Source organism: Scomber scombrus, chromosome 3 (genome assembly GCF_963691925.1).
Source record: "Scomber scombrus chromosome 3, fScoSco1.1, whole genome shotgun sequence".
NCBI lineage: Eukaryota > Metazoa > Chordata > Actinopteri > Scombriformes > Scombridae > Scomber > Scomber scombrus.
The window spans coordinates 19,670,117-19,682,761 of record NC_084972.1 but is presented as its reverse complement, the minus strand read 5'-3'; the positions used below and the strand labels follow the sequence as shown (position 1 = coordinate 19,682,761).

The window sequence follows — 12,645 nt, the reverse complement described above, 5'->3', positions numbered from 1 at the left end:
CACAGTACAAAATAAACACACAAATTTACACTCACTATGCTGCAGAGTCGTTCAGTTGGTATTCTCGCGACCGTGTGAAGCAACTCTGTATGCCGCTGTCAGCCCACAATCGCCTGATCACATTGGACAGGTCATCAGGGAAAATGCCCTGTTCTTCGGCGGGTGCAGATAGAGCAAAGAGCTGCTGGGCATCATCCTGCAGGGACAACAAGGACACAGGACAGGCTTGTGGACTGATAGTTACAATACTGCCGAGACATACTTGAAAACAGTTTTCCTCCACACAGGATGAACTAACATAATCTGTATCGACTGTATTAATCTTTGTATGGATGTATGGAAAATCATAATGCATCACTCATTTATGAACTATACAGACATGGGCACATGGGTGGAAAAACTCCAAGAATGATCAACAGACAGTGACAAATGTTCTTGGCCATTAAGTACTTGCATACATAATGATAAACAAATACTATCTTTTTTGTCAGGCTGTGTCTCTGAGCAACCGCCAAGGAAGCAAAGGTTATGATTGCTGCAATATGATGTGATGATTATATCACCAAGAAACTCATGCCAGCCAATCTGGGTTGAGCACATGTAAGATATGTGAGATATATTGGTGTGACTCAAAGTAAACAGCATGCAGCATTGTTATAACAGACTGTGGTTTGATTTCCTGCTGTTTACCACCTTTCATGTGTCATGGCATGGAATTAAACAATCTTCATAAGCTTTATTATCATTGAGTGACTACTGTTTCCCAAAGCCAAAGATGACATCCTCAAATATGTTGTTTTGTCCCAACAGTTCCCAACCCAAAGTAATTTAGTTTACTATCATAAAATACCAGAAAATATCCACATTTGAGATTTTCTTTCTACTTTTTTTCTTAAAAGACTCAATATGATTAATAGCTTATAAAAATAGTTGGCGATTAATTTAATAGTTGGCAACTAATTGATTAAATGACTAATTGTTGCAGCTCCACACTTTACTCACTTAGCTTACACATGACTGATGAAAGAGAGGGTTTTTAAAGTTCAGCTGCTGGAAATGATTATTACCTTAGTTAATTTCTGAAACTGTGATACATTTGTTTTGCAATGTGCTTTCTGCCCCTTCTGCCAGACTTAACAGAAAATTGCATGAATGATGATGTGTGACTTTACACATTATGGGTTCATCTACTATTTTTTGTATTTGTGTACACATTCAGACTCTCTGTGTGTGTGTGTGTGTGTGTATATGTGTGTATGTGTGTGTATATGTGTGTATATGTGTGTGTGCGTGTGTGTGTTTGTGCCTGGTCACGTGCTGTGTGGAAGTATGGGCGGACTAGCACACTAATTGCTCTGTGTGGGAGTCTGTGAGAGTATTGTCACATACACACAGCCATTTGACAGATCTGTCAGAGGGGCGGGTGGGAATGGCTTGGGGTTGGGGGGGGTCTATCTATCTATCCTGCTAATGACCACAGCAGAATCCTCAATCGCTCCATTAAGGTTTCAGTTACAGAAGTCATTCACTAGCTTCACTGTAAAATCATACTGACAAACACTCTTCCACAGGAATGAGTTCAGCCACTGTTAGACTTTGCTGACAGTTTGTTCATAGGGTGATAAATGTTCACAGGGTACAGCAGACTGGATCCCTGCCCCTGTGCTCCCTGTGACTTGTTGTTGATGTTGATGGTGGGAAGTGTATTTGTTCGTTTTGTGTGTGCAGGGTATGTTTGTCTATGTTTGTGTAATGGTCTGTGATTCAGTATGTGAGTTTGATTAATGGGTTTATGAGCTTCTGTCAATTTGTGTTAATTAGGGCTACACCTAATGATTATTTTCATTAGCATTTAATCAAATTGTTATGATTCTTTGATGAAGCATTTAATGTATAAAATTGTACAAGCAATGCTCATTTACTATGAAATGACTAAAAAGCTCCAAATCCTCATATCGGAGAAGAAATGTTTTTTTTTTTTTTTTTTACTGTTTTCACCTAATCATTGACTCAAAATCAATGATCAAAGTAGTCACACATTTTCCATGTATCCCTTTATTGATTAATCAAAGGCTGGTTTGTTGGTTCAATAATCCTAAAAGATGCAAACTGTGGTTGGGGATACAATATCAGACTAGCGAAAAAGCATGAAAAAAATTATAAATCATTGTTGTTTAAAAAACAGACACCAGACATTTCTGGGCCACCTGTAAGGCCTTCTTCCTTTTACAGGTGGTAGCCTTCAAAACAAGGAATTAATTTGTGTCATCACTAAAGCTGCATAAAGTATCTGGCAAACTAAATGTGTCCTGCTATCACTTTTGAATAAATCCAGGCTCCAAAACATCCCTCTGTGGTCTGTCTGCAGCTTCGTCTCTGTCTATTGCAACTCTAAGGAGAGAGTGGATCAAAAAGGAGGAGGTGAAGTCTGTTAGACTGTTTCCCTGCATGTTACAAAGCTGGTTCAAAGAAGCTTTACACTGGGTTCCAGTTTCTAGTACCATCAGTTATTTCACAGGAAATAGACAGGCTGCTGTGAACATATGACATCACATGATCTCACATTTGGTGAAAATACTGGCACAGTTTACCAGTGTTATAGACTGATGAAGGGGTTGTAGGAAACAGACCTTCATTCCCTCTTTCAGCCTTGAAATAATCTCTGTAATCTCTGTCTGGAGAAGTGAAAAAAACGGTTTGTTTCAGAGATGCCTCCCATTAAGTATTTTGGGACTGAGGCAAAAGTGACAATGACACAGTGAGCTGTAGAAAAAAAGGTAAACTGTTGTGATTGTAACCCTGGGGAAGCATAAGAACTGCACCAAACACACAACAAAGATTCAGCTGATAAAACAGGCTTTGTTTTGCTTTGGTCTGAGAAAGATTCTGATCTGTCCACATTTAGAAAGGCCAAGTGAAGCTCTTTGTCTCGTAGGTAAGCTGAGGGTCTTTGAGTGGAATCAGCTTTTCTTGCTTGTGGTTAACCCCTGCTTATGCCCTTAAATGTAGGGTTTTGGGAGGATGAAAATAACAAGTCGTGATGTAATACAATGCCATGACAAATACAGAGTGTTTTTGAATCTTAATGTGTCTTACCACTCTGGAAGTGTTGCTGTAGTCAATCTTGAGGCTGGCCATGGCTTTAACAATGGCCATTATAGACTGGATGGTGTTACTATAAACCACAGCTCGGTACTGCTTACACTCATCTTCTGAGTAGCCGTCTTCATGGATGATCCTAAGAACATGTAAAACATATTTGAAGTAATTCTGAAGGGACCTGAATGTCTTCATCAAATATTGTGCCAATCCATCCAATTTTTATTGAGACATTTCAGTCCAAACTGCAAATACAAATCTTATGGTGGCACTTGAAAGTCAGAGGATCACCAAAGTCATTAGACCTCACTCTCTGGGGCCCATGGGCATCGGTACAAAATTTCTTGGCAGTTCATCCAGTAGTTGTTGAGATATTCTAATCTGGACCGATTGACCAACCAACTGACCAGCAGAAAGACACTGCCATCAACACAACATGGCTAAAAATAAACTTGCCAAAAACAATAAAATAGCCCAAGAAGTGTATCATATTTGACATGTCAGCATACCTGATCCAACCCAGTTGATGCTGTATCCTGAGTTTGACTCTTGCTTTATTATTACTTTAAATCTGAGAGTGGGGAACTAAGTGTCTGTGCACGGAAAAGTGTGAGTCCTTTCTTGACATGCAATCATCAAGACAGTGGGATGTGCAGAGATCATACAAAACAAATGCACATTAATTCTGAAGTAAAACTTCCTGCTGCTTTTAATAGTATGTTGATGCAAATGAAAATAAATACCAGTAGTGATTTAACAAACACCTAGTTGTTGCACAGTTACGTTTTCCTAACTTTCTCTGCTGCAGTGTCTTAAACACAGGATACTTGGATGTGAAATGTTACGTAATAGGCCAGTGTCTTGAGTGTTTTTGTCTTGCAGGCTGATTTATCTCTACGCCTGGAAGTGTTAATAACCTGGCTTCAAAAAACGGCAGACTGCTCCTGCTCCAAGCTCATAAAAAATGGATTCAATGCCTGGCTAGCCCAGAGGAATGTGAATAGTTAAGCCATTTAGGGTCCAGGATATGTGTGTGTATGTGTGTGTGTGTCCTCATTGGTGCACAGACATAACATCTTCCTTACTCACTAAGTCTTAACACTATTCTTGTGCTATGAGCAGTAGAAGACAATAACAAAGTAGGAGAGATCAAGCCATCCCCTAGAAACCACATAAAAGAGAGCCATATTTATCTGATCAAACCACAACATAGTTACAGCAAACTATTGAGTAATAACTTCTGATTTGAGAGTTAGGGCTGAGCCTCATAGTCAGTGTCTGAGAGTTTGAGTCAAACACAGAAGATAAGTTCAGTCTGAAAACATTAAGTGGGAGCAAAGAATAATCAGGTGGTATGGTATTGTATGGTCTAGTTTGCAAATCTGCAAAGAGATCATATAAAAAATTCATTTTCTCTAATATGTAAGCCTGCAGCCAGATTTGGTAATCTCTCCCAATCATCTTTGGGTTAAACAGAAAAGACAAAAGAAAAAGATTGCTGTTGCAACTTACTTCATCTGCTTTACAATGGTGCTCTTTCCAGACTCCCCAGCACCTGTTGGAACATTAAAAGATTAGCGTTACATGGCAACTTCAGCTGTTGCTGTTGTCTTTGTGAGTGGAATAAAGTTGAACTGTTTTTGCATTCATCTCCGCTTTGAAAGCAAGAACAACCCAGTGATGACCTGCCAGTGACATCACATTTTGTCCTCGGGGTTGTCTGGTTTATTTACGTTTCCATTTTGGAGGACACGATGTACAGATACGCGTGAAGAATTCCCTGATTCATCTCAATGTTTATTTTTCACTCTAATTGAAGAAGAGTGTAGGGAAGAGGGATGGTTTCATGACTGTGTGAGATTTCTGACATTTGAGAAGTCATTACAAAACTGTTAGCGAATAAACCTACTTTTTAAAATTCTGAATATAGCGAGCTGTGCTTCAAAAGCATTGTTGAAATGAATAAGCCTGAGTGTTTGGCACTTCCCCAGTGCTGTCAAGATCATGCCACCATGCACTGTCCCCTTCACGCCACCTGACCCAGCCCTGCCAACAAAAATTAGCCCAGCCAGTCAGACGGGGCAAGTGGGACCAGCAGTGCCCCCCTCAAGCTGTCCACACTCATCATATTCATACACATCCAGTGCTTTTCTGAGAGAGAGAGAGGGAGGAACAGAGAGCAAAGGGAGGGGTGTGAAAGCAAGGTCTGGGGCTGCATTTGATGTCATGTGTGCTGTCACTCATGTCTTGCTGCTAGACAGGCACACAGGCAGAGTGGTACATGAATATGCAGGTATTTTGTGTCTGTAGGACAAAAACTACAGTAAGCAACAACCCAACACACATGAAACAACATATACTATTCATAAATTCAAGTTACATCATTTTCACCTTTTCCTCTTTGATCTTTTTTGTTCCTGTATTAATACCTGAATAAATCCTGTAGTAGAAACTTTTTTATTTTACTTTCATAAATTATGTAACAAGGCTGCAGCCTCTATTCATTACCCATTCTAGCTTTAAAAACACAATGTTTTATAACAGGGCTTGATTAATCTTTTCTTTTAGACTGCCATCTACTTACATCTAGAACATCTACGTTTGCCCTCATTGAGATAAACGTGTGGAAATTTATAGGCACTTTTATGAAAAGGTCCTGTTTGGGTGCTGGGTTTGGGTGAAGGTGGGTGGTGGAATGTGGAACAGTCTCTCTGTGGACACACACATGCATGAAGGTCATCTTCCTGACTGCAGGATAAAACACATCCATTAATATTTCAAGCCCAAAGGAAGAACACTTGTGAGCAGCAGTGAAAAGGAAAAGTGCATCCTTATTCTTCATGCTCAAGGTGTTTTAGGAGAAACTGGCTGTGTTGTTGTGCTGCTTCAGGGGAAAACTTTAGAACTGACTTTTAATTTCACACTTTTATCGGGTCATCTTATCTCTGCAGCCAGAAGAGAGTAGACAATGATACATAAACCTTTTTGTTCTTATTCATTTTCAAGGGTTGAGCTGATCATAAACCATGATTTAGCACTTTATCTCTGTGTAAAAAACATAATCAAATACTCTTGAGCCCAGTGGTGCATTTTGGAGATTGATGTATTAAGAGTTAAGGTAAAGACAGATAGGCTAATATTGGTCTTTTAACATAAACACCTTTGAAAGAATTGATAGGAAGTCTTTATATGTGGCTAAGAGTTATGACCAAAGTATACAACAAGTGGGACATTTTAAAACTGAATAAGACTAAAAGTCTACATAAAGATATACAGCCATGTAAGCAGCTTGTGAGGCTGTACTTACACAGCAGTACTTTGAGATAAACGCAAATGCCAGCGTGCTCACAATATGTGCGCAGAAATGTTCTGACCACACAAAATAAGTGCTTGTGCAAAATCACCGTCAGATTCATGACACGTGTGTAGTTTTTGTTCTACGTATATTAGTGAATCAGAATCATTCTAAACTGACAGGTGCATGTCCGCTATCTACAATCAGCATACTGCCATGCCTCTATTTCTCTATATAAGGACATCCGTTTGGTTTATCATCAGGAGAATGCTGTGCTGATCAGAGAAGTTGAAAAAAGTTGAGTTATAAGAGATGGCCCCTAAAGATAAAAAAACAGTAAAAAAGAAGAAGAAAAAAATAATTTCACAACAGCAGAAATTTAAATAATTGTGTCGGAGGTGGAAGTCAGAAAAGGTACACTTTACCGTAGCGTGTCCTCTTTAGTGACGATGTTTTAAAAAAAAAAAATGTTTAAAGCCTGGGCTGCATTTACTAAGACGGAGTACCAGATGCGACTGCCCAGGATGAGAGACTGGCAGCAATTATTGGACAGTTATCATTAAGAGGAATTTGTTCACAGCATGAGAGACCACCAAGAACCGTCACCCAGAGGTCACTTATTTCATAATTGTTAAGATGATATTTGTAATTTCTTGTGTATTTTGTAATTAACGAGGGCAGTTCAATCAGAACAACATTTTATTTAAATGAAAATAGCATTGCTGCTTGCAAAAGTTAATTAATTAGCCTAAGAATATAATTTGTACTGTAGGCCCAGGTGATGCAACAGAAAACATTAATGAAACACTGGAACAGTTATTGGATGTCCTCCCAAATAAATGCATGAATGATTTAATATATATATGTGTGTGTGTGTGTGTGTGTGTGTGTGTGTGTGTGTGTGTGTGTGTGTGTGTGTGTGTGTGTGTGTGTGTGTGTGTGTGTGTGTGTGTGTGTATCATTTGCATCAGAAAAATTAAGGTAAACCCATAAGGAAAAGTGAATTATTTTTTATATTTATATTTCACAAATGTATTCAGTATACATTTTGTAACAAGGCATTTAAACTTACTATCATTGAGACACTGTATTAAGGCATAGAGCACTGCAGCTCTGCCATCATTTGTGCGTATGCATGGTCTGAGGAAGTTCTAAATTTGTTTGCAGAGTACGAACAAATTTAGTTAAGAACATATTGATGAATCCCAACGTTCGTATGCACGGTTTAAGTGCAGATTTGTGCGTACGAACTGTTTGTGAATGAGGCCCAATGACAGCCAACATGTTGATGTTTAAGGGTTATAATGTTAATCATGTTACCTTCTAGTTTAATGTGTTTACATGCTAACATATTCCAGTTGCCATCCACAGGGTCACAGCATTAGCATGGCTAAAAGTAAACTTGTCAAAAACATAACAGTAAAATTCACTGAAAATGAAATTTAATAAACAAACTACTATATAAACGAAAGTAAAAACACATTTTTTTACTGTAAAAAAAAAAAAATCGGTCAACTCTTATGCCGGTACAATATATCTAAGTTAAAATTGGTCAATAGTGTTGGCTTGCCTATGTACCAGTGAGACTCTAAAATATACAAGCTGTGTTACTGTGTTATAAGAGGTGAGCCATAAATTTAAGCGATTTGTTTGGGATTATACCTACTGTACAGTGATAGTACAGGGCATTACACATTACTGTAAATAACAAGCTCAATATGAATGAGAGAATTATGCACCCTATTGTAGTCGTCGGAGCACAAGTGGGAGATCAGTTTCTTATTTCTTCGAGATGACTAGTCTTTAAGTTGGCAATTAGTGTTACTTAACACATTTTTCATAATAACAAACTGGCAGGATCTTAATGTATCCCGATGGGACACTACTATCTAGTCATTCATTTGGGTACAGACATTACTGATAGTCAAAACAAAGCTTAATCGTTAGGGGACACAGGATTCATCAATTGCCAATGAGCAGGATATGAACACAGTTTTATGTGTCGATTAAAAGACTGGATGCATGATTGACGTCAACAAATGAAGCTTAACGTTAGTTCATGCAGGATACAGAAGTCATACGCCCCAGCTGTAATCACACAGTCACACAACAATTCTCACCACAAGGCGGTCCCTTTAAATATGACTCCCACCTACACTGATCTAGCTTCACCATTGCTCAGACTGCTGCTGGCAAAGCTTGCCTCCACCACCCCAGCCTCCACCTTTCTTATTCAGGGTCCCATCATGGCTCTAGGGTCAATCTGCAATTCATGTCTTTCTTTCGGCCCACTCCAAGGGGGTTTTGCATTGCGCTCCCTGTTTTTTAGCTCAGCATGCTGCTGGCTAATCCAGGGAGCATCTTAGAGTGGAGCCTTCAACGCCAAGTAAAACTGTATTACCATTTGTTGCAATAAATGGTTTAATCTATGACGACAGTGTTCCTGACTGAAGTAGAGCTCAAAGATTTACATGAGTATACCAGTGAACATCTACCCAGTAGCAAACGTCTACTTTCAAGAAACATTTAGTGCCATTATTACAGATAAATCCATGTTAAATTCTAATCAAACAGATGCGTCTACCATACATGATCCCTGTGGTTCAACAGAGTTGGAGCCTTAGTGAGGAATGACCAGTACTACAAAGGCCGCTCTGTGTGCTGTGCTGGCAGAGGAGACAAGCTCTTTCATTTTAGAGTCGTTAAAACAGCCTCAGACCCAGACCCAGACCCAGAATCACTTTCTGGCAATGAGAAGATGATGCCACCCTCCCCCTCTTTCTGCTTCTTCAACACCAAATATCCATATAAGAGTTGGTTTTCAGTGAGTGCCAGAACACACAAAGATAACAACATGATTTGTAGCATGAGGATCAAAAGTGCCCAAGCTATAGAGAAGAGAACCATCTCTCTGAACACATCCAATACTCTCACAGGCCCACTCACATCGATGACAACTTGGCCACAGTCTCAGTCACCCACTGCTGATAATACAAAGTCTCTATTCATGGACTGATGAGATATCCTGATCTCGGCAAACACACAAACATCCACACATAAACTTGCTGTGGATATGGTCATTCACCTGTCAAACAGCCCATTGCCCATATACGTCTGAGCTAAAGGTTTCTGTATTGCAACGCTGAAGCAAATATGAAGTCAATTCACTTTTTGCTTTGCTTTATTTCGAACATGTATGAGTAACACAAAAAAAGTAATCTGAGAAACAAACAAACAAACAAACCAATGATAATAGTCAAAACAAGACAATAGTCAAAACAACAATTATAATGTGAACCTAACATGTCCAAAAAGGAGTAGGATGAAGCATATGCTTATTTAAACCTACCCCTTCTCCACTACTCAATTAACAATCAGTCTTCCCATACATATTTACAAAAACAGAGAAAAAATAAATAAGTGAACAAATACATAAATTATTTATGTAAACATCCGATTGTTGAAGCCCTTTTTCTTCCCTGTACCTTGTGAAAATCATGTGTTTGTACCGCTTTTTAAACTGGGTCATGCTTGGACATTGCTTGAGCTCCACACCCAATCTGTTCCACAACCTCAACTTTTTAATGTTGTGCGTGCCCGCTGATGTTTTAAATTGAACTCCCCCCTCAGATTATAACCTCCAACTCCGTTAAAAAACAATTTTGGAATATTTCCAGGAAGTATATTGTTTATTGCTTTGTACATGATTTGTGCTGTTTGAAAATGAACCAGGTCTGTGAGTTTTAATGTTTTTGATTTTAAGAATAGTGAATTTGTGTGATCTCTATAACTGGTATTATGAATTATTCTTACAGCTCTTTTCTGCAGTATGGATAGTGGTTGTATGGTACATTTTTAAGTATTGCCCCAAACCTCTGCACAGTAATGTAAATATGGTAAGATCACTGATTAATCATCTGACAGAAAATTGACTGTGGCAACTTGGACAATTGACTAGTATTTATCAAAGCAAAATCAAGCAAAAGTGCAATATATTTGCTGCTTGTCTTTGTTTAATATCAATGTAAATTGAATAGCTTTGCATTTTGTATGATGCAAAGTCATTTGGGGCATTTGAGAGGACTGAGTATGGGGGAGCACTGGAATAAGTAGTGAAAAGAAAAAAGTAATTGGATGAAGACTATCATGAGTGCCTGGAAAATTCATTATTCATTACAGGTAACCTGCCAGCTTGCAGGTAAATTCAGAGCTCAGTTGCAAGTTAAACAGCTTCATGCTGAATAAAAAATGGTAATGGAGGCTTAATATTTAAGTGTATTTGAGTGTATGTGTTGGCAAGACTATCACTCAAGTTTAAGCTGCAGGGAATTCATTGAAGAACAGCGGGCAATCATTTGTTTTGTTTCTGCGTCACTGCACTGCCAGCCGATTAGTGGTTCTCTTTACTACAAGCAATGGCAAATATGAGCATTGCCAGACTGTCTTACAGAGAACTCCCATTTCAGTGCAGATCAACCTCCCCACTAAATCCCAGTTAATATAATTATTTCCCATTATCGTTCTCTAATTATGGCATTTAAACCATAGAGTGTCACTTTTATAGGCTGCTAATGTACAATGTTAGAGAACTAATTTAAGGGTTATGAATGTGAAATGTACCTCTCCATAACAGAAAGGAAACACTTTGCACCTTTTGTTTATTAACTATAACCAATCTTTACTTTTAATTCTATTAATCCACCCCAGTTTCCTCCTACTGTAGGAAAACTTAAAGATCTGTTATGAATAAGAACTTGTACAATCACCAAAGTGAGTTCTTCTCTGAGGACCATGAATGTCTATACAAAATTGCATAGCAATCTATGCAATAGTTGTTCAGATATTTTAGCCTGCATCAAAGTTGTTTGAAATTGTTTTTCAATTCAATCTCCCAGTTAATTTAACACATTGTGGTTTTATGCCGAGGTTGGACAAGAAGAAACATGAAGATAGTACTGTAGCAGTAATTTGTTTTTGGTGCAGTTGTGCGAATGTTTTTCATTTCAGTTCAACACAAACCCATTTCATTACATGTTCCTCCCTAGTTGGGCAATGAGATCCAGGTAAACTCGGCTGTGTGGACGAAGAGACATACATCTCTCAAGGCTCCAAGATGACTGAATATTGCATTTTTCATTTTGTATTCAGTAGAGACAAAGAATGTTCACTAGTTTCCAGCAAACCAAGAGGGAACAAGCCAAAACAGTCAAATTTAAAAAAGCAGCTGTCTCACAAGAAAACAAAGACCATCCTGGCACATTTGACTTATTGGAAGTGAGTCAAGTCCTGCTATGGCTGCAGGCAAAACATACTCAGCACACTCTGTAGAACTTAACTCTTGTCTACAAGAAGCATCATTCTGACTCTGAAGAAAAAGGGGCAAACTGTCACATAGTTTTTAAAATATTTCAGTCTGGATCAAAGTGGTGGACAGACTGAAATTGCAATCCCTAGAGCAGTGGTCTCCAACCCTGCTCCTGGAGAGCTACTACCCTGCATGTTTTAGGTATCTCCTCACTCTAACTCGTTATCAAGCAGCTGAGGCTCGTCAAAGGGCTTGATAACGAGTTGATTATTAGAATCAGGTGTGTTAGAGTGAGGATATACCTAAAACATGCAGGGCAGTAGCTCTCCAGGAGCAGGGTTGGAGACCACTGCCCTAGAGCCATGCCGCTATCATGGGTAAAAATCTGCCAAAAACAGCTATTTCTAGATTTTTACTGCAGCTGAAGTAGAGAAAATCCTCAGCAAAGTATTTTTGAAGTAACAATCACACATATTCTACACTTTTTAGAAGTGGGCAACATCATAAATCCATTCTTCTATGTTAACAGACTCACAAATACTTTGTTTCTCATCTCTTTGTCACAGCCCACCACCACAGCATTACTTCTGTGAAAAGACACATCTCAGCATATGCCAGCGTCATAGGCCATGTACTGTATTGTCTCATTGAGTGCCACGGGAAAGTGACTCACTGGCCTGGCTGTGACACGGTTCCTCCTTTGCTCTCATCCTGGCCTGCTGCCCTCACCCGTTTGTGTCACGACTGCTCACATCCAACTAGCTTTTACAGCCATTTAAAGGTTAATAACCCCCGGGCATTGATGACACTGATCAGAATACACAACAATGATGTAGTTGCTATTTAAAGCCCTGTCATGGTGTTCTGGGGGAGATGACAGACAAAAGCAAATGTGATGTTATTTTATGAGTGCATACATGTATATACAATTTTGACCACTAATGAC

The 12,645-nt window shown here is 38.9% G+C and overlaps 1 protein-coding gene across 2 annotated transcripts in view; it reads right to left on the bottom strand.

Annotated features, from left to right (window-relative positions):
• gnai2b (guanine nucleotide binding protein (G protein), alpha inhibiting activity polypeptide 2b) overlaps window positions 1–12,645 on the bottom strand; it is a 43,085-nt gene that overhangs the window by 8,548 nt on the left and 21,892 nt on the right. For both annotated transcript variants that reach the window (XM_062442547.1, XM_062442555.1), the window contains 3 exons: window positions 4,612–4,654; window positions 3,097–3,238; window positions 36–196 (listed from right to left, as the gene is read on the bottom strand). In XM_062442547.1, coding sequence (XP_062298531.1) covers window positions 36–196; window positions 3,097–3,238; window positions 4,612–4,654 — 346 coding nt within the window. The remainder of the gene's footprint in view (window positions 1–35; window positions 197–3,096; window positions 3,239–4,611; window positions 4,655–12,645) is intronic.